The following is a 24837-nucleotide window of genomic DNA, read 5'->3' as shown; positions in this document are numbered from 1 at the left end:
TCCCACCCACATGATTATTTTATGTATGAGGAAACTGTGCCCCAGAGGGGTTTGGACTTGTCCAAGGTCATAGTTGCATGGTAGTTTAACAACAAGGTCCCAACATCAAATTTTGGTAAAACTAGAAAAATTCTCTCTTCCCTCTCCCCCATTTCCCCTTTCTATACTCTGGAAATGGTCCCTTCTCTCACCTAAAATTCCTGGTCTTCCCTTTCTTTGGAATTCCCAGCAATATTTGGAATCTTCTTTTATGGAAACTAACATGCCTTGGAAGGAAACTTCCATGATGGAAATGCCATTCATCCTTGCCTATTGGTACCCCCTACCTGTGATATTACAAGGGGAAGCCAGTTAGAAACTCCTTAATAAGGACTCACCCTCCCTCTGAAACACTTGGTCCTCCCTCCTCTACACCACTACAACACCTTCTTGCAGAGGACATCCCTGTTTTCTCTAATTTAACAACTAGAAGAGTGACTGAAAATTTTAACTAAATTGGGGGTGGGGACATTAGGATACGTCTTGCTTCAATCATAGATCTTCCTCTTCAGGACCTGGAAATCACCGTACCCAAGGCCTGAACCCTAAGTACATTTCCCCTCTAGGGATCTGACTGAATCCTTGTCTTTCAGGTGGCAATGATAATTCTAGTGTATCTTTCCTCCCATATCCCCCTTCCTTACCTTGCCTCCCCTCTCATTCCCCTAACCCCAATTTACCAGCCCCCCTTGTGTGAGGTGAAATATTGCCCTTATAAAAGGCTTATTGCTTTTAGCATTAATTCCTGATTTGCATGAGTACCCCACAAAAAGAAATTTTCCTTTATGGTATAATTCAATAGTCATGTCATAAAGCACTTAATCATTATGATGATAACATGATCTAAGTGACAGTCCCCTGGTCAAATGTTACTTCTTTACTGAATGCTATCCCTAATCCCTCCTTCCCAGAATTCCTGCCACACTATGTCGTTTATGTCACAATCAGTGAATGATTACATTCTGCAACAAGCATTTCATCCAACAATAATGTATTAAATGCCTAATACCTACTATGCCCAAAGCCCTGTGATAGATTCCCCCACCTCCTGTACAAAGATAGAAGGGAAAATAGTCCCTGCCCTCAAGAAGTTTACATTCTGCCTTGTGTTATACTTATAGCCTCCCCTATTGAAATTATAATACTTAAGCAATTTTATAATGCTTTAAGGTTTTTGAAGTGCTTTACAGATATCATTTCATTTGATCCTCACAACAGCCCTAGGAGGTGAGTGCTGTTATTATCCCCATTTTACAGATGCAGGAACTGAGGCAGACAGTGGTTAAAAGCCTTGTCTAAGTCACGTATATAAGCATCTGAGGCTAGATTTGAATTCAATTCTCCTTAATTCCAGGACTAGCATACTATACATTATACCACCTAGCTGCCTCTAAATCACATAAGTGCCATGAGCAATGAGATTCTATCTCATTCTTCTTTGTGTCCCTCAAAGGTCATAGGATGTGACCTTGAATGTAGTAAGGCCTCAACCAGCACTTATTGACTGATATGTGAGTGTATTTAAATTTCTTTGCTTTCCTGCCTCTATTTTCTAACCAAATTATTTCTAGATAGCTGAACTGTATTGTACTGTATTATGTCATATTATATTTCTTGAATTTTATGATCATAAAGCACTGATCCCATTTTTTGTACTGTGTGACACATTACCCATATTCATTTCATATATTACTAAACCCTAGATGTATTCTACTTTCTGTAACTTCCTCACCTTCTGAATTCTCTGGTTATCTTGGCTTCCATTTATTTAATGGTTTAGAATTTAAGTCCTTGGTTCATCCATAATTATATGCAGACTTATAAAAATTTGATATTTACAGAGAACCTTTCAAGAATTTAAAATCTCATCACATTTGCTTCAAAGTCAAAGGACTGTGATTTGGACAAATAACTAAATTTTTCTGGGCCTCAGTTACCTCAATTGTAAAATGAGGGAACTGACCTGACCATGTCTAAAGACTCTTCTAACTACAAATCTATAATGCTATGATATTACAAACTGAGATCACAATAACTTGCATAAGCAAAAATATATTTTTAATTCACATATTTCATTGTGAATTTAAAATGATATTTATCTTTGAAGTAACAAAAAATTCTCTCATTGCTAGATAGCAGTAAAAAGTGTACTGTTGGAAACTAAATTTTTAATGTATTTTTTTTTATTTTCAGTGATCATAAAATTGAAAGATGGGTATAATGATGAGAAGAAAAAGAATCATTTAAAATATTTTACAAAAATTAAAATATATATTGTATATTATTTTTGTGCAACAAAAGACGGTGATTTTTTTTCTTTTAAAAATGCTCATTTGCTCACATGTAACTGCCCTGATATCTTACTGTAAGGACAAACAAAGGTCACCAGTCCTTCCAACTCCTAGTTCTTTGTCAAAAATGGACACAGTTAATGAGGTTTGTTTGGTACAGCACAAATTCTCAGACACAGATAGAGATCCTTTCAATGGAAACAAATTTGTTTGGCTTTACCAGGTTACTTAGCGATTAATAATAGCCTTGAGATGCAGGTCAGAAAGGTCATTGTACCAGCTTGCCAACACAATCTAAATGTGCAGCTAGTCCAGTTCTTCAGGCTTGGAGCCCCCAAAACACTATGCATAAAGTAAAACAGGCTATTTTCCAACTCCTTTTTTCATATTAATAAGCAATTTTCAAGAGAAGGGTGGCAAAATGGGGGCCATGCCACTCCAAGTAATTCATTTATTTTGCAATTTAATCTTATGTTGAAAAAAAATTACACTGCTGCAAAAGCATAGCATGGTGATTTTTAAACGTCAGTATGTTTCATAAGTAACCTTGTATGAAATATTGTATTAGTACCCTTTAACGGTAAACTGTAAAAAAAATTCTACAGATTGAAATAGATGTATATGTCTTTTTCTTACATGAATTTTTTTTCCCACCTTTCATTCTCTTTTCCTCTACTACCTTTGAGGCAAAAGCATGGATGATTTACTTAAAATATGCTCATTTACTGTTGTGTGTATGTGTTTGTGTGTTTACCTTTAAAAGTATATTCTAAAAGAAATCCTGAAAAGATTCTATGACCTAAGAAAAGTAGTAAGTAATTCTCCAAACCATTTTTTATTTAGCAAGTTTGATTTAGGTATGCTACTTAAACTTCAACAAATATTTATTGAAGACCAACTAGGGACAGAGAACATTTAGATGTTTACTGGAGAAAAAACACTGGCCTTATCTTCCTGGAGCTCACAATTCTAGATAACTCAAAACACCTAGAATTATGTCAAAATACCAATCTCATCATGTTTATTGATCCATACTTGATCTATGAATACATGAACATACACTTGTCAGAGAGACATATGTAAAATGTTTTCATTATTTTAATTTTATTGAACATATGATAAAGGCTTGAAATGCTTCATCTAGTTTAACACTTATTCTGTCTATACACATCACTGAACCAAGTGTCAATCTTTTGTATGCTAGCTAATGTACAATGTCTGTTTCTTATTGATATTATTATAAATGCTAATAGACATTAAATTGTAATAAATTATGTGTATAAAACACAGATGCACCATTTTGAAATTGTCATTGCATGTGGAAATGATGATTTGAGGTGTCTAAGTATAAAATCAAGGCTTCACATTTTTAGTAGCTTAACTATCTGTTTTAGAACTGTGAAAATCACTAAGTCATTTAATCATCTCAGGCAAGGTCTATTTTCATAATTTTCTTTATATTCAAAATGTCTACTTCCTAACTTTATTGAGTAAATTGCCAGTTGCAGGCACTTTAAAAACTATTAGGCACAATACAAATGTGTTCTTACTTCTACACATAATGGGTCCTCAAAAGTACTTGACTGATTATAAATAACAGAGAATCATTTTGATGCAGGGAAGCACTGGAGGAGTTTGCAGAGATGAAGGGTCGAGAAAAGAAGAAGGCTGACCTCGAGAAGGAAGAGAAGAGAAAGCAGTACCAAGCCCGAAAGACCCATTACCTTCTCAGCACAAATCAGGTTGGTATACCTGTCCCTGGCAGCTCTCACAAGCCACTGGAGCCTCGAGTCTGACAGAGATAAACTAGCAGGCTGAATGGGACATGACTTGTTGGAAAGATATCACAAATACACTGCTTCGAGTTCAATTTCAGGCTTTTCTCTAGGCAAGAGCAGGCACCATGACTATTCTGTGACAGCAGCTTCGGAAAGGCAGGAGCCAGGCGCTGGCAGAAAGCGTCCAAGTCAGCAGTTTGATCTGCCACTGTGATAACACAACACAAAAGGGCATCACATCACTTTCAAAACTCATTTTGACTGGTTTATTGTTGTGTTGTTGCACTTATCTAGAACTAACAAGTGCTTAAGCTGAAGGCGGTTTCTTTTTCTCTCTTTTTAATTGAGCTAAAGCAGAGCTTGAGTCTCTATCTTTTCCCTGTTTCCAAATAGGTTTTAAGGAAGGTTTTCAAGTAAAGCTTTTCCTGGATCTGTGTACTTCAGCCAGGTTTTTCCTCTGTTTTCACAGAGGAATTTGACTCTCAGATTTTGCATATTTAGGAATTACCTTTGCATTCAGGAAAATGTTGATGTTGCATAGTTTTAGTTTTGTTGGTAAAAAGAGAATGTTGTTTTATAAGTGGTATGGATGGACCAAATCCTGTGATTTTACTTGTGTTGGGAACTCCTAGTGTGAAAACTTTCCCCCACTGATGTACTGTAGATCTTCAACTCATCTGTAATACATAGTCTGAACAGAGTTGTTTGGGGAACTAAGGGGTTAAAAATGTTGCCAGTGTTCATGCAGCTGCCATACAGCTAGTATGTGTTCAAAGCAGGATGTGAACCCAGGTATTCTGGTATCCAGGGCCAGCACTCTATCTACCATACCATATTTTCTCTTAATATTTTACATAAAAAGCTTAAAGAATGTGATTTTTAATAACTAAGAATTTTCAAGGTATAATGTATTTTAATGAATTGAACATTTAAAAGGAAGATAAGAATTCATGTATTATTGATCAGTAGAATGTTAGAGCTTCTAAGGTATCTTAAAGATTTCAGAATAGAATCAAATAATATTGGGGTTGGAAGGGACCTGAGAGACAATCTAAGTCCATTCTATATATGAACAAGAATCGAATTACAATATAACTTGGAGCTGTTCATCTAGCCCTCTTTTTTTGAAAAAGTTATCATTTGATGTCATTTGTTTTTGTATCACATTTCCTTCTGCATCCTTCCCATACTATCCCTATGGCAAATTTTAGAAAAGAAAATAAAACATAGAGCTAAAATAATCAATACATTGAGGGGAAAACTAACATTTTATGTGGTGTTCCTCCCCCATGGGACCTCCTTTCCCCCCATCTCTCCAGGGCTCATGTCTCTTCTTTAGAATGTACAAAGCTTGTTGTGTATCATTTTACAACACTAATTTTAGATTGTTTTATGGTTATTTTTCTTTCCATTTACATCGTTGTAGTTATTTTGGTCATTGGGTTCTTACTCTATTTCACTTTGCATCAGTTCGTTCAAGTCTTTCCATGTTTCTCTGTATTGATCACTGTCATCATTTTTTTATGGCACAGTAATATTCCATCCTGTTGATGTAATGCAATTTGTTTTATCCATTCTCTGATTGATGGGTATCTGTTTTGTTTCCAATTCTTTACTACCACAAATATTGTTGCTATTAATATTTTGGTATATTTGTCAGTGACCTCTTTGGGTATATATACCTAGCATACTCTTTGGGTATATATTCCCCTAGCAGTGGAATCTCTGGGTCAAAAGTTATGGATGTTTTCACTGCTTTATGACCACAATTCTAAATTGCATCCCCTAACAGTTGTACTGAGTCATAATTCCACCAATAGTACTTTAGTATGCCTGTCTTTCCACAGCCCCTCTAGTGTCCTCATCCTTTATCATCATCCAGACTTTGTTAACTGATAGGGCAGAATTACTCTCTCCTGAGACAGCATTTTCATTTTGAGATAGCTCTTAGAAGATATTTTTTTCTCCCATGGAGCCCAAATCTGCTTCTTTAGGGTCTAGCAGAATCAAACTAATGCCTCTTTTACATGATAGCCCTTCAGTATCATTAAAGAAAACTATCGTGTTCCCCCTAAATATTTTCTTTTTTCGGATAAAATTTCCTCAGTTCCTCCAACTACCCTCATATAGCATGATCTTAGGGTCCTTTGTCATGTTCATCAATCTTTAGCTACAAGTATTCTAAAAATGGAACAACATGGTGAAGATCAGCATGACCTCTGCCCAAGTATAACATGTAAATTCTTGAGGGATTCCATATTTTTCAGCTCATTTCCTGCCTCCCACAATTCCTGATCTTCCTTCATTTCCCCTCCAACCCAACCCAACAGCAGTGTCTTCCCTCTGAGATTACTTCTAGTTTATCTCCTATATATTTTCTGTGTGCATAGTTGCTTACATGTTATTTCCTTCTTTAAAATATGGGCTTCTTGACGTCAGAGGCTACTGTTTCTGCCTTTCTTTGTATCCCCAGTGCTCAGTACAGTGCCTGGCATATCAAACACATAAGAAATGCTTGACACAAAATTATTAGATTAAATTTAGCAAACATTCAATGCCTTCTATGTCCACAGGATGGGCTGGGTGCTGGGGAGGCAAAGACAAATACTGAACAGCCTCTTTTCTCAAGTAGCATACATTCTGCTGGGGGAATTCAACATACCATGGGTAGGTAATACAAACTCATTTCAAGAGACAGGTAGAATTAAAAACTGAGGGCACCATGAAAGATTTTTGTGGGAGAAGGTGGGTCCTGAATTATATTTGGAAGGGAGCTAGGGATTCTAAAAAGTGAGGAGAGAATACATTCCAGACATGAGGTAGCTACAGGAAGAAAGACATGAACGTCAGTGGGAGGTGCAATGTTGTGGAAAGGAAAGAGCTAACAGGATGATTTGACTTGAATAGAGTGTGGAAATGGAAGTAATATGAAACAAGACAGGAGGAATAGTAGGTGGGAGCCAGATTAGGGAAGATTTTAAATGTTAGAGTGAAGTTTTTTTTTTTTTACTTTTTCCTAGAGGCAATAGGGAGCCACAATTTTCTTTTCTTTCTTTCTTTCTTTTTTGTAATAGTGTGATATGACCAGATCCTTGTTTTAGGAAAATAATTTTGGCACTAATATGGAGAATGAATTGGAGAGAGAGAGAACCCATCTAAAATGGGTTTAGAAATTAGCCTATTGCAGTAGTACATATTATAAGTCTCTATGAATGAGGACAAGAGAAATGACTCCCTAGTAATATAATGTCTATAACTGAGTACACTATTTGTGATATTTCCTGATCAGAATAAAGTATGATGGGATTTGTCACCTCTGCGGTTCTATATACTCTGTTTCCTTTAATGTTGGACAAGAATGCATTAGTATTTTTATTTACATATTTTGCTTTGATTCACATTGGGCTTCCAATTCACTAAAAGAAGATCTTTTTTTTTCAGATAAACTACAATCTAGTCATATCTCTCACATTTTGTATTTTTAATTAGTTTTTACCCAACTGCAAGATTTTACATTTATCATTTATACTTATCTAAGTAATATTCTACCATACCCCATCCTGGATTTTCAAATTTTAAATCACTCTTTTTAAGAAAAGAAAGTTAATCATTTACTAGTCTATCATAAGAAAAGAGTTTATTCCGCAGTGAATAAACTCAAAAGTAGTTGAAATAATGACTGAAGGCCAAATTTTAAAATAAGAATACTGAATCTCAAATTATATCTCTTTGTTTTGGTTTATTTAGCTATGCAAATTTAAACAACAGAGTTACCTACATTTTTACAATAGGTAATGCCTTATCTAATATTGGGAGTTTATATAGCCATATATATACTGTCACTAGATTTTAAGCGTCTATTTTCACACTATTTTTAGTATTAATGAAATATACAGAAGATCACAGGTGATATATTTATAAGTGGAAGAGACCTCAAAATTAAACCAACCCCCTTATTTACAGAGAAGGGAATAGAACTACTGGCACAAGGGACTTGCCCAAGTTCACCCAAGCAATAAGTAGAAACTCTGTGATTCAAATCCAAATCCTCTGACTCCAAATTTAGCCCTCTTTTAATGAAATATTTCCAAAATTCTATACTTGCTACATGTATCAATTATCTTTTCCTTATGCATGTGAACAATTTAACATTAAAAGAAGTTACTTCAAATAAATAACCAATATTGCAATGAGTAAATTAATAAACCCCTTAGGGCTTTCTTAATTAAAAAAGTTAAAGTAATATTGAAATACTTTTCATAAATGTTTATTTCAGTGAGACAACTGAACATACTAACATATTTGCATAAATAATCAATCATCATTTACTAGTAATAATAAGGTTAATTTGTTGCTACAGACTTAATAGAATTAGTCAATTACATTCTTAGAAAAGACTGCTTGTTATGCAACTCCTTACCTGTAAAAACATGACTGAATTTAATTCCATTATTAAATGAGCACATGAAGAATTTTTGTCCCTGTAAATGTTTTCTGAAAATAAATCCTTTTCACTTGAATGAAACTAGGTAGATCACATCTTTATGCCATTCTAGATTTTTAAACTTTAAGTATCTATTATAAAATTGGTCATTTAACAGTTATTTATGTCAATTCAGTAATTTATCAAGCCAAATTTCTCATACATATATGACCATTGGTGATATTCTTGTTATAATATTTTAAAAAATAATTTGTTCATTGACCTGTGAAGAAATTAAAAAAAAAATCAAGATAAATAATAATTGAAGACATTTTGAAGAATGCTACATGCCCAGGGATGTTTGGAGAATATCTCAGTTTCAGATTCCCCTTTATTTGTTTTTAAAAAGCTATACTTTGATTTCCATGTCCTTGTTCTTGAGTAATAAATTATGTTGTCTGCTCCATCTACTGGTAGCAATATGCAAAGAAGCTTATTGTTAGCTTCATTTAAAAAACATAAACAAAAACCACTACCTCTAAAATAGTGCCAGAAATTTAGAGAAACATCTTTAAACTTAGGAAAATTAATTATCTGAACTAATATGAGAAACCATATGTTCCAAAATTTAACCACGGTGTGCAGTGTTTTCAGAAGTATAGGATCTCGCACAGAACAAACTAGAATAACTATTTTATTATTTAAAAGAATGACTTGTTTTGGATCATGCTTTATTTTGACATGATAGCATATAATATAAATATAAACAACAGATTATATTGCAGAACACCTTTATGTATAGGTGTATTAATTTGGCATATTGATTTTAAATGTAAATTGCATCTGTGCAAATTAAAATATAATTTATAAGTGAGTGAATAACATGAAAATATTAACCCAATTTTTGGACATTATTTTCATGCTACTACTGTGTTTTGAGTTGTGTCTTCTTTAAATGAAAAATGAAGATTTCCCAAAGGATTACAGAATGTTGAAGATGGAAAGGACCGTTAGAGTCCTTCACTCATATTACAGATAAGGAAACTGAGCACTAGGAGAGTAATTTTTTTTTTATGTCTTTAAATTGCCAGGAATGGAACCTTTCAATCTTCTTAATATGAATGAAACTTTTATTATTTCAATTAAAAATTGCTTTGGATTTTTCAGTGTTCTTAAAAATGAAGATACTCATTACTTTTCTAAATTAAATTACCTATTTTTCTTTTTGTAAAGAAAAAAATTCTAAAATATGAAAATTATATTTTATTATGATGATAGCATGGTTACAATTGATTGTTTAGTCTTTTATGCTTAACAACAGTCACAAAACCAAATCTTAACAGAAAATAAGCTAATTATTTAATGTAATTTAGTAAATTCATTGACTTATTCAAATCCTTAAACTGACTCTCTCTTCCCAGATAGAAGCAGATGGCTAGCTGACAATGTGGTCATCTAAAGTAGATGGAATGTTGGACTTGGAAGCAAGAAAAACTGAATTCAAATCCTGTTTCCTATTCTTACTAGCAGTATATAACTCTGGTTAAATCACTTAATTTCTCTGCTTCAATTTTTAAACTGTAAAATGATGACAATAATACCACCCTACCATTCAGGGATATTGTGAGTTTCAAATGAGATAATGTAGAAAAAACACCTTGCAAATCTTATAGTGTATACTCCATTTGAATTCCTTCTGATCCCTAAAAACAGTTAAATAAATGAACTCTTGAGAGTGATTCTAAGTGGTATTACTTGCAGCCTTACACTGTAATAATTATAAGATTTTTCTGGCCTGGTTTCCACAATGTTGATTTGCATTGCATTCAACTTACTTCTGCTTTCTCTAATTGCTCCTTTTGCATTTCCTCCTTTAGTTCTTCTCCCTTTTATCACCTGTAAAACCAATCATGAGCAACTCTCCTGAGGACTGCTGCTGTGAATAACTTTAAGGATCTAATTGCTTAGTATAGTGAACTCTCTATTTATTCAACAATAAACTAAAGCAAAACACTCAAGAAACTAAAGCACAATATTTATAAGACCATAACATAATAATTTCTTACTAAGGTGGCCACAGTCTTAAACAAAACACATCATTCAGAAAGTCACAATCTCCTCAATCCATATAAAGTGACCATCTAAAGTCTTCTTTCAACTTTATTGGAGGTTGGCTTTCAATCTTCCTTAACGGATAAAGTACAAAGGTCATTCACCCCAGATCACTGTAATAGCATCAGTCACTACTGAGTACCCAAGTAAAGTCTCCTTTCATCTTAACTCAAGGCTTTCTTCCAAATCCCACAGCTACTCTTCCATGCTCCCGACTGTTGCCTGGATTCACGGGTAGGCAGCTCTTTGAGCTCCTGCCTGAACTCATACATAGGCAGGTCTCCACTCCTGTTTCACACCTCATCTTACAGGGACTGCTCTTCAAAGTTTCTGTTTCTAAGAAGACAAAGCTTAACACAGCCACAACAGTGTTAACACACATTGCTGGCACTATCATCTCAATTTACTTTCTGTCTGACAAAGTAATGCAAACCAACAGACAAAGCTTCTGTGTGAGAAATCAAACATAAATCATCACTAAAGTCCCAAGACTTCTGTAAACAGCAGTAAAGCCCTCTTTCAGGCCTTCTATAAACAGCAGTAAAGTCCTCTCCCAAAACTTCTGGATCAGCAGTAAATTCCTCTTTCAGTACTCCTGTCTAAAAACAACAGACAAGACTTTTGTCTGACTAACAGACAGAGTGCCAAAATCAGGAGCATTCTTGCTCTCAGTTTTGCTTGGGCCCAGCTTGTGCTCAAGCTTTTCTCTGATCTGCTCCTTCCTGTTCCACTCCTTCAGCAAGTTCCTCTTACCATGGGCTCCATGTAATGATGTTAGGCCTATGAAAAGCAGGGGAGGTCTCCAAATTTCCTTAGGTCTATTAAAGGTAGCACAATGTATATTGTTTCCAACAAAGACTTGGTACAATCAAAGACAAGGCTCAGAGGCACTTGAATAACTGAAACAAGGAGCAAAGTACTACTTTGCTTGCCATCACACCACCAAAATTGTGGCATCCCTCACCTTTGCATTTTTTCATCCACACTCTTTCTTGTGGGCAACAGATCATGTCTCATGGCTTCCACAGTTTTAATCCTGCTCTCATTCCAAACTTTCCCATTATTAATGGTATTAGCCATTTCCCATTCTCCTTAAGCTCAAACTTTGGAGTCATTTTTCATCATCATTTTCCTTAGTCTTTATATACCCTGTGAACAAATTCGGCTAATCCTTTCTTTAAAAAGTCTTTCATAGACAATCTCTTCCTTCTTACTTCTAATATTCATGTTTTAAGAGCTAATCTATACAAAGAAAACTTACTGAAACAGCTTTCTGTTACTTTTAAATAAAAAAAAACTGCTCTTCCTAACTCTCACCTTACGTTCTGTCTCTTTTTCCCCTCTCCAGTTACACGGGCATACAATTAATAGATGAAATTTCCCAAAATACTTCTTTCAACATGTCATCCTACTGCTCAAAAATCTTCCAACATTTCTCTATTACCTATTCAGTCTAAATTACTTCACCAAGTAGTTTAGCTCCATCCTGTACATATTTATCAATTTGGCAGCTGGGGGGAAGAGGAGAGACCATAGGTTCCATCTAATGTAACCTAATGTGAATATAACTAGTTCTTAATGACATTGAGTGATGGAAAAATCATCCAAGGTTCTAGTCAGTAGGAAGTTTTTTCTTCTACTGATCTGAAATTTGCTTCTGTGCACCTTCTATCCATTACTCTTAATTCTTTCATTGGAGGCTAAAAAAAAATGACAGAGAGAGTGGATTAATAGGTTCAAAGTATTGGGGGTATTTCCTAGAGAGGATTCTCCTGAGTGGGGCACACATCAGTAGGATAATAAGAAATTAAGGTGCTTGATACCTAAGGTATGCTAGTATTAAGTACTTTGGAAAAGAGTGGCTATCATGAAGGTGCTACAAGAAAAGCTGGAATGCATAATTAAATGCAAATTTTTCTGCTTCCCAAATCTGGCTAAATGTCAGATTAGACCAGTTCCTAATCCTTTAATTCTTTCATATTACCTGAATATATTAATGTTTCTGTCATCTCACCAATGTTGCTTCTCCCTCCAACAACCATATAACAAACCATACTTTCTCATCCTATGCAACTTTTATTCATGTTCTTCCATACATGTTCCACAAAGGATATACACAATGTGCTAGGAGTCATACAGTAGATTGCTGACCCTTACATAAAATACCTGTGGAACAGATAGTCTGACTATAATTTATCCTTTATCTTCCTGTCTGGTTGTAGAGGGTGGAAAGTGGAAACAGACAGCTCCTTCCAGATCCTCTTTTTAAGGAGGGGCACCCAGTGCAATCATCTTTTCATGTCCTACCCAGATTCTCTCCTCTGGAATTCATCATGCTTCCATGTTGGGTACCTCACCTCCACACCCTGACTTTCAGCATCTTTTCATGCATTGATTCCTTCACTAGACTATAAGCTCCTTGAAAGCAAGGCCTCTCTTTGGCTTTCCTTTGAACCCCCAGCATTGAAATGCAGTAGGCATTTAGTAAATGTTTATTGACTGGCTGACTATGTAATGTGCTCAACTAATTTTCTAATTAGTTGTTCATCTCTCTGATGACATCTTTTAAAACCTTCCAATTCTCCTGTGCAATTCTATTTTATTATGTTGCAGCCTAGTCAACCTACCATGTATTCTGTATTATCTTTTAGGTGACCTGTAACTTTAACCCTTCAAAGACTTATTATAGTATTCCATAACCTGCAACCACACAGCATCCCTGGAAGGCATGGTTATTTAAAAGGTGATCCTTTGTTAAAAGCATTATACATTAAAGAACACTGAGCAATTTTTCAAATACAACCAAACCTACTATCTTCTTGATTAATTTTGGGCATAATTCATTATATCCATGATGTTTATCCATAATATGTATACTGAAGAACCACTTTTATAGCTTATTCCTCTAATCACATATCAGAGTTTAGACACTAAACATTCCTATCACCTTTTTATGTATAGATTTAGTTTGCTGTAATTAGAACAGTTCATCAACAAATAGGAACATTTGGAGAAAATCACTGCTTTCAGAGCCCTCTTATTTTAGTACTCCAGGATGGACATCATTCATGATTTATTTGATGAAGATCCATATCCTTGTTTTATATCTGGCTCATTACTAACAATCAGAATGTCACAAAATTTTGTTATTTTTTCATTTTTCAAATGTTCATGTTATTTTGACATATCCACCTTTTATCTATCTATCTATCTATCTATCTATCTATCTATCTATCTATCTATCTATCTATCTATCTATCTATCTATCTATCTATCTATCTATGAAACACCCCTATTGGATAAGAGGCTTTCAGGCAAAATTTTGCTTTCCTTTTTTAAAAATTTTTTTAACTTCACTTAATTTTATAGAGACAGCTAGATTGTGCAGTAGATAGAACCCTAGGCCTGTGCTCAGGAACAACTTAGTTCAAATCCAACCTCAGACATTTACTAGCTGCATAACTCTGGGCAAATCATTTAGCCTGTTTGCCTCAGTTTCCTCAATTGTAAAATGGGAACAATAATCCTATCTTACAGGGTTGTTGTAAGCATCAAATGAGATAATAAAGCACCTAGCACAATCCCTAGAACATAGTAGGTACTATGTAAATACTTGTTCCTTTGTATAGTAAAAAACAAGAACAATGAACACAGTAGTATCTTGTATTCTATATACCTTTCAGTAAGTTGTGTACTATATAAATGTGTTCTGCTCTAGACTTGTTCAGAATGTCTACCTGTTCCCTACTCAAACTTTGTTCAAGGAAACTCTCAATGTATATATTGATAATCATCATGAAGATTTTATAGAGGAAGACAAATAGATATGTAGAATGGTAGTTTTTTTCTTTTTTTCCAGAAACAATAATTGATAACTTTTTTCCCAAATCTCTGGAATTCCCTCCCCCTTCATATATCTTGAGAATTGATCTCTCCTTGCCATCATAACTATGTTATCTGAGACGAGCATTTTTTCTCATTTGTTGGTTCTTCCCTATTTTGAGCTAAAAGAGGCTATATCATAGGTTTGTAAAAATTCAACATGTAGCCCCAACTGAAAATTTTAAGTGTTGCAGTGATGTGGAAACAGTGTTATTCCATGGTCCTTTTAACTGGTCAATGCTTATAAGAAACATGGAATTAGATTATTTATCTCTAAGAGAACTGATCTACAAATACTCAAAGAAATTTCAGGGCCAGTAATCAAGCCAAGACTTGGATTTATATCATGGCATCTGTATGAAAAACTCAAATGATTTTTGCTATATTTATCCTTGCAGCATACCTATGAGGTAAGCATAGCCAGCTATTATCTTTCCCAATGACTAAAATGACATTACTTGGCATTTATATTGTCTCAGAAATGTTTACTTTTTCATGGCAAGGACTCAGTTAATCAGGATTTACCTTTTGCTCTGTGGATCCACAGTTTGTGATAAGGCTTCACGTTTGTTCATTTGTATTTACTCCCAACTGAATAGTCTACATCACAAAATCACCTTATACTTTGTTTTGAGTGACAGTCTCAGGAAAGGCCAAGGACTGAAATAGAATGGAGAATGAATTAGCTATTACCTTTTATATTTTATTTCCTCTCTCTTTAACATTATAGTTTTTATTATCCTGTCTAATATATAGTACAGATGGAATTATTATTCACTTTCAGAACACTTGCAGGAGATAGAACAATGAAGTTAAAAAAATTCTACTGTGTCCCCAAAATTATCCCTTTTCTTTACTACCTTTTAGCCACCATGCATCAAAAAACATTTCCTAATGAATAACTAGAAAAAATTAAATTGAAATTAACTCAGAGAATGCTAAAACACACAAAAAGACACTTTACCTATTCCATGTAATATCTCCTGTAATGGACCATCTTCCTTTTAGTACTTTGTGTCCATAAGCCATGGTTAAGATATCTATGGCTATATCTCTTTCAAAGCAATCTTAATCCTAAATATTAACATTACCTCTCTTTCAGTACACTAAGTGCTAGATGTGGGAGGATGATTTGAGGATGTGAAATCAAGAAATCAAGACATTTAAACAGCTCTCTAAAGTTGAAATGCTTATATATAGCAGATACTGTTGCACATCAACATGCTTTTGATCTTTCTTAAGTGCTCACATATTTACCCACTTAAGAAGAAAACTTTTAAATGAAAGCAATAGTTAGGACAAAATATATATTAAAGGCTATGCCCATTTATTAATTTCATGGCATATTGGCACTTATTTCCCTCTTATTCCTGTTTAAGATTATTCAAATTATTGTGTATTTTAGACATTTTGCTTTTGTCTTGAATGCAATTATTGTTTGTTTGTTTTTTTTCAGTATAGGGAACCTGTAGTGAGGAAAGCCTTTACCAATAAATGCAGATTAGCCTTGATTCTGAAGCTGACAGTCTTTGAGAATTGCTTTGGGCACTAAGAGGAACTTGCTTAGGGTCACATTGCTAGTATGTATCAAAGGCAGTACTTGAATATGTCTTTTTGACTCCAAGTCAAGTTTTCTATCCACTCTACCATGATTGCTTTTTGTATTTTAGACCAACTATTCTAAAATTCACTGTCAGCCTGCTTCTCTTCCATAAATACTTAGTACATGATAGAAAGTATTTGAGCTTTCATACAAATCACATCATTTTCTAATGAAGATCAAAAGTTGGCTTATGATGATCAGTCGTGTTATTGTTTATCCTAAGACTTTTAAAAAAAAAAGCCTGTTTCTTTTCTTATAAAACGAGAGAAGCTCAGAAGTTTTGGTTTGGGAAGAAATTAAGTCGTAGACAAAAATATGACTGAAAATAAAATCTCTATATCACAGGTAGGATACTTCTCCATGATCCTTATGATCCCAGTGACTGTATACATCATCTGGATGCAGATAATTGAATAGAATCCAGGTAAAGTTATTCCCCGTGTTAGCATAGCAGTTGTCAAAATAAGGTATTGATCACAAAAGTACAGAGAGAGTCATACTTCTCTAATCTAGTCTGGGGTCAGCTACCAGTAATTTCATTTCTAGGGAGTAATTGCCAACAACATACAGAAGTCTGTGCCAAGAGTAATCCTAGTGCTTTTGCTCAGGCAGACTATGTGGAAGCATTATTTTAATGCTTTTTTTTTTTTGGTAGCTATAATTTTATACCTTGTCCAGGACTCAGCCACAATACCCAGATGGTTTCTCACTTTGTAATTTGACTTAAAAATTATTTTATTTATTTGTTTATTTTTAGTTTTCAGTATTCATTTCCACAAGAAATTTTCTTCCTGTCTTTCCCCTAACCCCACACCAAGAAATGAGCCTATTGAATACCCCTTCCCCCAATCCGCTCTCTCTTATACCCTCCCCTATTTCCCCCTAACTTTCTAGTAGGGCAAGATGGATTTCTATACCCCAGTGCCTGTATATCTTATTTGACTTTTTTTTAATGATTTGAATGATTTTCTGTGAGTAGGTTTGGTTTTCATCTCATGCCTAATACCTGACCTTATACTTGGGGACTTCATTTTATATAATGTCCGTTCAAACACTCTACCTTAACAGTTTATCAACATTTTCAATTTGTGCAAAGTGCAACTTAATTCACCCTTATTCATGAATATTTCACCTCCATGATCTAGAACTCTGAAATTCCTCTCTGTTTTCTTTTATCCTTCCTTCTCTCTCAGTGCCTCTCCACTTCTAAACTTATTCTTGGTCCCCAACATACCCTCCAATATTTTATCAATCTATGCTTTTTCCAGTATACTTTCTCTGTTATGTACTTACTTTCTTTCCTCCCCAATTTGACATTATAGTTAACCAGTTTCACTCTATGCTGTCTGATATCCTTGGAACTCTTGCTCTCTCATCACTTTGCAAACCTCAACCTTGAAATACACTGTGATCTCCTTCAAGACAGGGACTATGTTTTCCTTCTTTTTGTATCCCCAGTAATTAACACAATGTTTGGCACATAGTAGTACCTAATAAATTTTTATTGATTGACCAATTGAATTATCCTCTGTCATTTGTCTTCTCTGCTTCTACTTGTGTGATACTGAGTGACACTAGAGGAACTATGTTGAATGAATTCTCTACAGATTTATGTTATGTCATTTCATCTGGGCCCTCATTGCTTCATGACTATCTTCTAACTCTTCTTTGATTGACTTCTATAACATTCTTCACAGAGACTATTTCAGATATTTTCTATTTTCTTCATGTCTTATGTGCCACTCAGCATGGAGATATAACCCTGGAGAACACCTGCAGTCAGGCTGTTGTATATGGTTGCCAAAGACACTGAAAAATTGCCCTCACATGAAAAGGAGAACCAAGAGAGTGTAGTGTCATGAAAACCCAGAGAGAAGAGTATTCAGAAAGAGAGAGTAGTCATCTATGTCAAAAAGGATGAAAAAAATCGAGGAAAATCCATTAAATGTGGTGATTCAAAGAGTGCTGATAATATTGGACAGAGCAAGTTTGCTTGAATTCTAAGACTGAGAGTCAAATTGCAAAGATTTTGGTAAAGAATGAAGGGAAAAGAAATGAAGGGTAATGAGTTTAAGTACCTTTTCAAAGAATTTTGTTGAAAAAGACAAAAAGAATGGCAGAGTCTAGTTAGGGTTTGTTTTTCTTTAAGAATTAAGGACAACTTTGGCATGTTAATAGGCCACAAGGAAGGAACCAGAACACAAGAAGAGATTGAAGGTTAGAGAGATAGGGGAAATGATGGTGGAGGCAAACTGCTGGAGAAAATAGGAAGGGATGGGAACAAGGGAACATACAGAGGAATTAACCTTGGTCAAAGGGACTTCCTCTTCATCTGACAGGAGTAAAGGAGGAAGAGAATGATATCACAAGAATATGATATGTGAAGGAGAGAAGAGGAAACTCATGACAAATGAATTTGATTTCCTTGGTAAAGTGTGGGGCAGAACCCATGCAGCGGCCTGGAGTCATAAAGACTTGAATTCAAATCCAACCTCAGGTGTTTTCTAGCTCTGTGACTCTGAACAAGTAATAACCTCAATTTCCTCATCTGTAAAATGGAAACAGTAATAGCACCTACATCCTGGTATTGTTGTGAGGATAATATTTATAATAATTTATATTTATAATATTTATAAATATTATATTTATAAAGTATTTAGCATAGTGCCTGGCACATAATAGGTACTACAGAAATGTTAGATGTTATTATTATTAATTTATCAGCTGAAAGGGGAGAGCAAAGGGTCATGTGGGAGAGTTAAAAAGAGAAGACAAGGTTTAGAAGAGCTACTCTAGTGACTGAGAAAAAGAATCAATAAGGGGGCAAATAAAAATATTGTTTTGTATGATGAAAGTCCAGTTGAGATTATAAAGCAAATTTTAGTGGATTTGGTTGACACAATTGTACGACCTCCAGTTTCATTCATTAACATGTGAAGTGGAAGTGACAGATGTAGGTTGGTGGGACTGGTCTAGGGTTGGGATTTGGCAGTGTGTTATCTACCACAGGCCGAATGAACAAAGAATTTGAGAGTAAAAGATAAGGCTGTGTTGAACTGCTTAACTTAAAGGGTCAAGGTTGGTGCAGCAAGGGTGATGGCCTGGGAAAGAACTGAGGGATGGAGAGGGATGGAGAGAGAGGAGACCATGAAAAATAGGCTTAGGTTGATAAAAGATAAGGAGAGATCAAATAATAGATAAAACATAAAAATGAATATCATAGTATTTGATCATGGAAGCAGAACATTTATAAGGTAAGTTCAAGGGTATAAGATATTTAGGTAAGATCAAGGGTATAATTGTTCATAACAGAGGTAGTGAATAGGCTAGATCATGAGAGGTGAGCAGGTTGAGGGACTAGGAGGTTAGGGTATTTGAAAGAAAGAAAGTGTGTATGTTGAGGTCCTATAGAATAGTAGGCATTGGAATATACAGAAAAAATGGTTTTTCAGTCATTAAACTCATCGAGAGAGGGAGCTTGTCTTGGGTATTCATGGAGATAATGGCCATTAGGAGGTGAATTCAGTGACAAATTTGGATAATGTGAACCACAAAGAAAAAGTTGCTGAGTCATGGTGACAGAAGGATTTCTTGAAGTAGCAATAAATACTGGATTCCACCTCCAGGTCCACATGTCAGGGATTATGAGGGAAAGTGTAACTAGTAATGTAGATGACCAAGGATACAGGGGTATGGGAGTAGCAGGTCTCTATGACTGGGAGGAATGTTAAAGGAAGAAGTCTAAAATGAAGGGATATTCATTAATGATAGAATGAGAATTCTAAAGGGCACTGTAGAGAAAGATGAACAGATCTTGAATAAAGAGAGGTGAGACGGAGGTGGGCAGGGATGTAAGAATAGGCCACAAGAGTTGGGAAGGAGTTTGTTTATGATTTGGCAACAGGGGGATTCGATATTACTGGGACTGGGATAATAAGTAGATCATGAATCCAGATTAAAAAACCAGGATATAGGAGCAACTCCACTAATGTAGACAGGTGAGTAAAACATTCCAGGTCAAGGCTCTGCCTCTTTGTCTAGCTGAAGTATCAGTGCTGTTTGTGGTACAGGTATGGACTTGATATGGACAGAGTTGTGGCTCTCCTCTGATCTATTTCATGATCCTATTATCTGCCTATAGTGATATAAATCACTGTGGAAACTATCTGTGATGATACAATAACCCTAGGCTTTGCTGATTACTGAGTCCTTGATGAGTGACTTCTTTCTTTATCTTACATCTTTGATGCTCTATTAAGGAGGAAGTTGTATATGATAGTCATTGCTATTCTATTAAGTATGACCAGTGCCAATACAAATGTGAGCCATGAGCAGTTTTCTAGATTGAGAACTTTTTTTGTTCTGTCTATTAGACTACTTGTACATTTTTGAAACACTTTACTAACATTTTGAATTGAATGCAATAATTCTATGAAATAGAATGTTATTAATAGCTTATTTTAAAAATGACACATGCATATAGATGTGGAAACTAACTGTCAAATGTGAAATGTGTCAGGCCCAGCTGTGATTCAGTCTTCCATAAATCTAGACATATTATATTCTTTAAATCCTTATTTCCTAGGTATTTAATCCTCCAAATTTAACCCCTCAATCTCTTATAATTAGACCCCATGTCAGGGCCTAGAGAATTTTTAAACTGCTTTAATCTGAGCTACTGATGGCTCATTTGAAAGCTCCCAATCCCAGAACTAACCCTTCACTATTTATCTCAAGGACATGGCCACAATGGTTACATTCCCAATACTATCCCAAACAGAATTCTTAATCTAGTCAATGCCTGAGCTACTGAGGCATGCTGTATCCCATAGCTATGTTAAAGATTGATGCTGTATCCATATGGTGCACCAATTCAACCATTCAAATGGGTTATTTCCAAGCAGATTGTCTCTTTGAACAGTCAATCTTTTTCAGTCATTAAGATCTCTAGTACTAGTATGAATATTTCTTAGGTCTGTAAATTAAGGGCTAGTGTTGCACAACAAATTTCTGCAGTGCCTTCAAGGTTTTCATGCCATATATAATGGAGGTAAATTTTTTAGAAAAAAAAACAGAAAGTATACTCAATATTTGAATGTCTTTTCTAGATTCACAGAGGTAGTGCAATCAAAAAGGATTTACACTGAGAAAAAAAGAGAATGTAAATAAGCATGGTTTGTACTGGTTTCATTTTGGAGGAATGAATATTGTTACAAGTAGTTTGAATATTAAATGGCAGTTTTTCTATATAACTAATAGTCATGTCAGTTGGTGTGCCTCTCCACCCACTGTATCGTCTACCTACTTTTAACATTTAGTAGTATTCTACTCAGTAATGACTTATGTTATCCATATAATATGTGATAGTGAAAGAGAAGAGAAATAGGAAGTAGAATTGGAGAAAAGGAAAGAAAAACAAGGGAATGGAAAGGAAAAGGAAAGAGAAAGGAGGGAAGATAAAAGAAAGAAAGAAAACGGTGACTTCCAAATCTGTGATGTGATGATGCTGTTTTAAAAATTTTAAATCCATTAGCTCTTCTCTGCTTTTAGTCTTCCCCTTGAATTTCTAATTTTTAAATGCAAATTTTGTAGCATGCATTAAAAATTAATAATAATTGTTTTATTATGAATATATGTATATTCATACATTTATTTGAATATAGGCTACTACTTGAACTAGTAATAGTACCAGCAACCACTACCATGACAATGTTATTATAGAAAGACAGAATAAGAATCTGCCTCCGTGATGTGATATGGGTGCTGAGAAGGTACTCAACTCCAGAGTATCTTCCCCAATTACTTGTCACTAATGCCTAAGATTAAATTTTTAAATGTATATTCCTTTAGGTTCAAGAGAATTAAAGGAAAATATTTAGGTATAAAACATTAAGCATTATCTGCTATTAAGCTTCATTTTTGTCAGATTCTTTCCAAACTACTTTAAAGCAGGTTTTGATAGTGGAACAACAGAAACATAGATCCAAAATACATGATGTGCCCTCAGGAAGAGACACCAATGTGAAAAGGCTTACAGAGGTAAGGGGGTCCCCATTATCCTGGGAAGGAAGAAGTGCCATAAGAGGTTAAGGAACCTTTAAAGAGAGCAAAGAAAGAAGGTACAAAAGAAAAACTTTATTTTGCCTAGGTCTTGTCCTGGCATAACTTTATATTCTTATGGGCATCATTAATAGCTAGGGCCTTAATTGCTACTACCTGACTTACCTCAAATAGGACCTGAAATGGGATATATATATATATATATATTTTTTTTAAGTAAACCTATTGTCTAACAGCAAAAAATGTCACCAAACCCACATAGATTGTCTTATACTGTCTAATAATTTATGTAGACATTCACATCTAGAAACAAAATACTATAATTTTGATCTATGAAATGGCAATATGAGTATTTTAATATTAAATATACCATTCTGTAAGTGGAAATAAATATGGAAAACACCACCATTTAAAAATAAAGCAACACTAAGATTTTCATTTTCCTAAAGCTACTTAATAACAGAAATAGACATACTATATAATAGCAAAGTTTGTGAAGTACTTGGCATATATTATTTTCCCCTGGATATATATTATTAGTGTAATGTTAATTATGCTCATATGGAAATAAAGTACTCATCATTAATTTATTGCTTTACTCATAAATAAAATACATATCCAACAACTATACATACCTCCTATAAAAATTAGAATAAAGTCACATTACAGTTTTGCATTTTTCTTCTAACAAAGAACCTCTTTTCAGCATGCATTTTTCAACATTTTAAGTGAATGCATTAAAGTATATGTATGTATATAAGAAATATGGGAAGATGAGAGTACAAAAGAAGATAATCCAATTCAATAAATATTTATTCTGGGTAGCTAGGTAGCAAAGTAGATGGAGCCTTGGTCTTGGAGTCAGGAAGACTCAATTTCCTGAGTTCAAATCTGACCTCATATACTCACTAATCATGTAACCTTGGGCTTAATCTTTGTGGCCTCAGTTCCCTCATCTGCAAAATGTGCTAGAGAAGAAAATGGCAAACCACTCGAGTATCTTTGTTAAGAAAGGAGGTCATAGATGGCTATACCAGGGGGTGGAGCCAAGATGGCGGAGTAGAAGCACGACCTTCCCACAGCTCCGGCTTCCACCCTCCCCAATCCATGTAAAAATGGTACTCTAAACAAACTTTGGAGCTGCAGAACCCACAAAATGACACAGAGAAGCTAACCTCCCGCTGAGGACAGCCCGGCAGGCCAGCAGGAATCGGCCAGCGCAGCACTCTGGAAGCCGAGCCCAGACCCACGCCGAGGCTTTAGCCCCAGGGCGGGCCTGACCAGCCACCAGCCAGAGGGACTCCAGATCAGCAGCAGCTGTGGCCGTTTCCAGATTTATCAATACAGAGATGCGAAGGACAAGGTGAGAGGCCAGGGCAGTCTGGACTTTGGGACCCAGTAAGTGGGAGTGCGTGGCTTTTACCCCCAGAGCGAGAAACCGCTGAGACGCCAGCACAGCCTGCCAGCGCCACGTGGTGGCATCAGCTCCTGGCCTGCAGAGTATAGGGGGACCAAGCACCAGTCTGAGGGGTAATCGCTCTTGCTTTAACCTGCTTGGATCTGGATTGCAGTCTAGGGTGGAGGTCCTGGGGTGTGTGTTCAGCTTGCCAGAGCGTGTGGAGACCTCAGAGAGGGCACCCATCTAATACCTCTGGCAGCTGAGAAAACCCCAGCGTTTGGGACGAAAACTCCCCTGTCTGGTGGCAGAGTCCTACTGTGGCAAAAAGCCCAAAAGTCAAATCATTGAGTGGCAAAATGAGCAGGCAAAGGAAACAAAGCAGACAGAAGATTCCAACATTACACTCCTATTTTGGGGATAAGAAGGAGCAAGGCATGGAACAGGAGGAAAACAGTGAAGTCAGAACTCCTGCACCAAAAGCTTCAAAGGAAAATACGAGCTGGTTACAGACCATAGAGGATCTTAAGAAGCAGATAAGAGAAGTGGAGGAAAAATTGGGAAGAGAAATGAGAACAATGCAAGAAAATTATGAAGTGAGAGTCAACAGCCTGACTGAAGAAAATAATACCTTAAAAAACAGACTGACTCAAATGGCAAAGGAGGCTCAAAAAGGCAATGAGGAGAAGAATGCCTTAAAAAGTCGAATCTGCCAGATGGAAAAAGAATCTCAAAAGCTCACTGAGGAGAATCATTGCTTCAGAATTAGATTGGAGCAAATGGAAGCTAATGACTTTATGAGAAATCAAGATGCTGTTAAACAGATCCAAACAAATGAAAGAATAGAAGGCAATGTGAAATATCTCATGGGAAAAACCACTGACCTGGAAAATAGATCCAGGAGAGATAATTTAAAAATTATTGGACTGCCTGAGAGCCATGACCAAAGTAAGAGCCTGGAAAGCATCCTCCAGGAAGTTCTCAAAGAAAACTGCCCTGATGTTTTAGAACCACAGGGCAAAATAGAGGTTGAAAGAATCCACCGATCACCTCCTGAAAAAGATCCCAAAAAGAAAACTCCTAGGAATATTATAGCCAGGTTCCGGAATTCCCAGATTAAGGAGAGAATATTACAAGCAGCCAGGAAGAAACAATTTGAATATTGTGGAAACACAATCAGGATAACCCAGGATCTGGCAGCTTCTACACTGAGGGATCGAAGGGCCTGGAATATGATATTCCGGAGGTCAAGG

The 24837-nt window shown here is 35.5% G+C and overlaps 1 protein-coding gene, 1 long non-coding RNA gene and 1 other non-coding gene across 4 annotated transcripts in view; 2 read left to right on the top strand and 1 right to left on the bottom strand.

The window, feature by feature from the left end:
- SPATA17 (spermatogenesis associated 17) overlaps positions 1 to 24837 on the top strand; it is a 282415-nt gene that overhangs the window by 148411 nt on the left and 109167 nt on the right. For both annotated transcript variants that reach the window (XM_069066027.1, XM_069066028.1), the window contains one exon: positions 3949 to 4072. In XM_069066027.1, coding sequence (XP_068922128.1) covers positions 3949 to 4072 — 124 coding nt within the window. The remainder of the gene's footprint in view (positions 1 to 3948; positions 4073 to 24837) is intronic.
- Positions 6261 to 6372, top strand: LOC138144672 (U6 spliceosomal RNA). The gene has a single exon (XR_011164007.1). It is a non-coding gene; the product is annotated as a U6 spliceosomal RNA (small nuclear RNA).
- LOC138144645 (uncharacterized) overlaps positions 15061 to 24837 on the bottom strand; it is a 157472-nt gene continuing 147695 nt past the window's right edge. Inside the window, exon 3 of the long non-coding RNA XR_011163995.1 lies at positions 15061 to 15185. This is a non-coding gene — a long non-coding RNA (uncharacterized lncRNA). The remainder of the gene's footprint in view (positions 15186 to 24837) is intronic.

Source organism: Petaurus breviceps, unplaced genomic scaffold, assembly GCF_028583685.1.
Source record: "Petaurus breviceps papuanus isolate PSGF00001 unplaced genomic scaffold, PetGlider_PUasm1.0 90702, whole genome shotgun sequence".
Taxonomy (NCBI): domain Eukaryota; kingdom Metazoa; phylum Chordata; class Mammalia; order Diprotodontia; family Petauridae; genus Petaurus; species Petaurus breviceps.
This window is presented reverse-complemented; position numbering and strand designations above follow the sequence as displayed.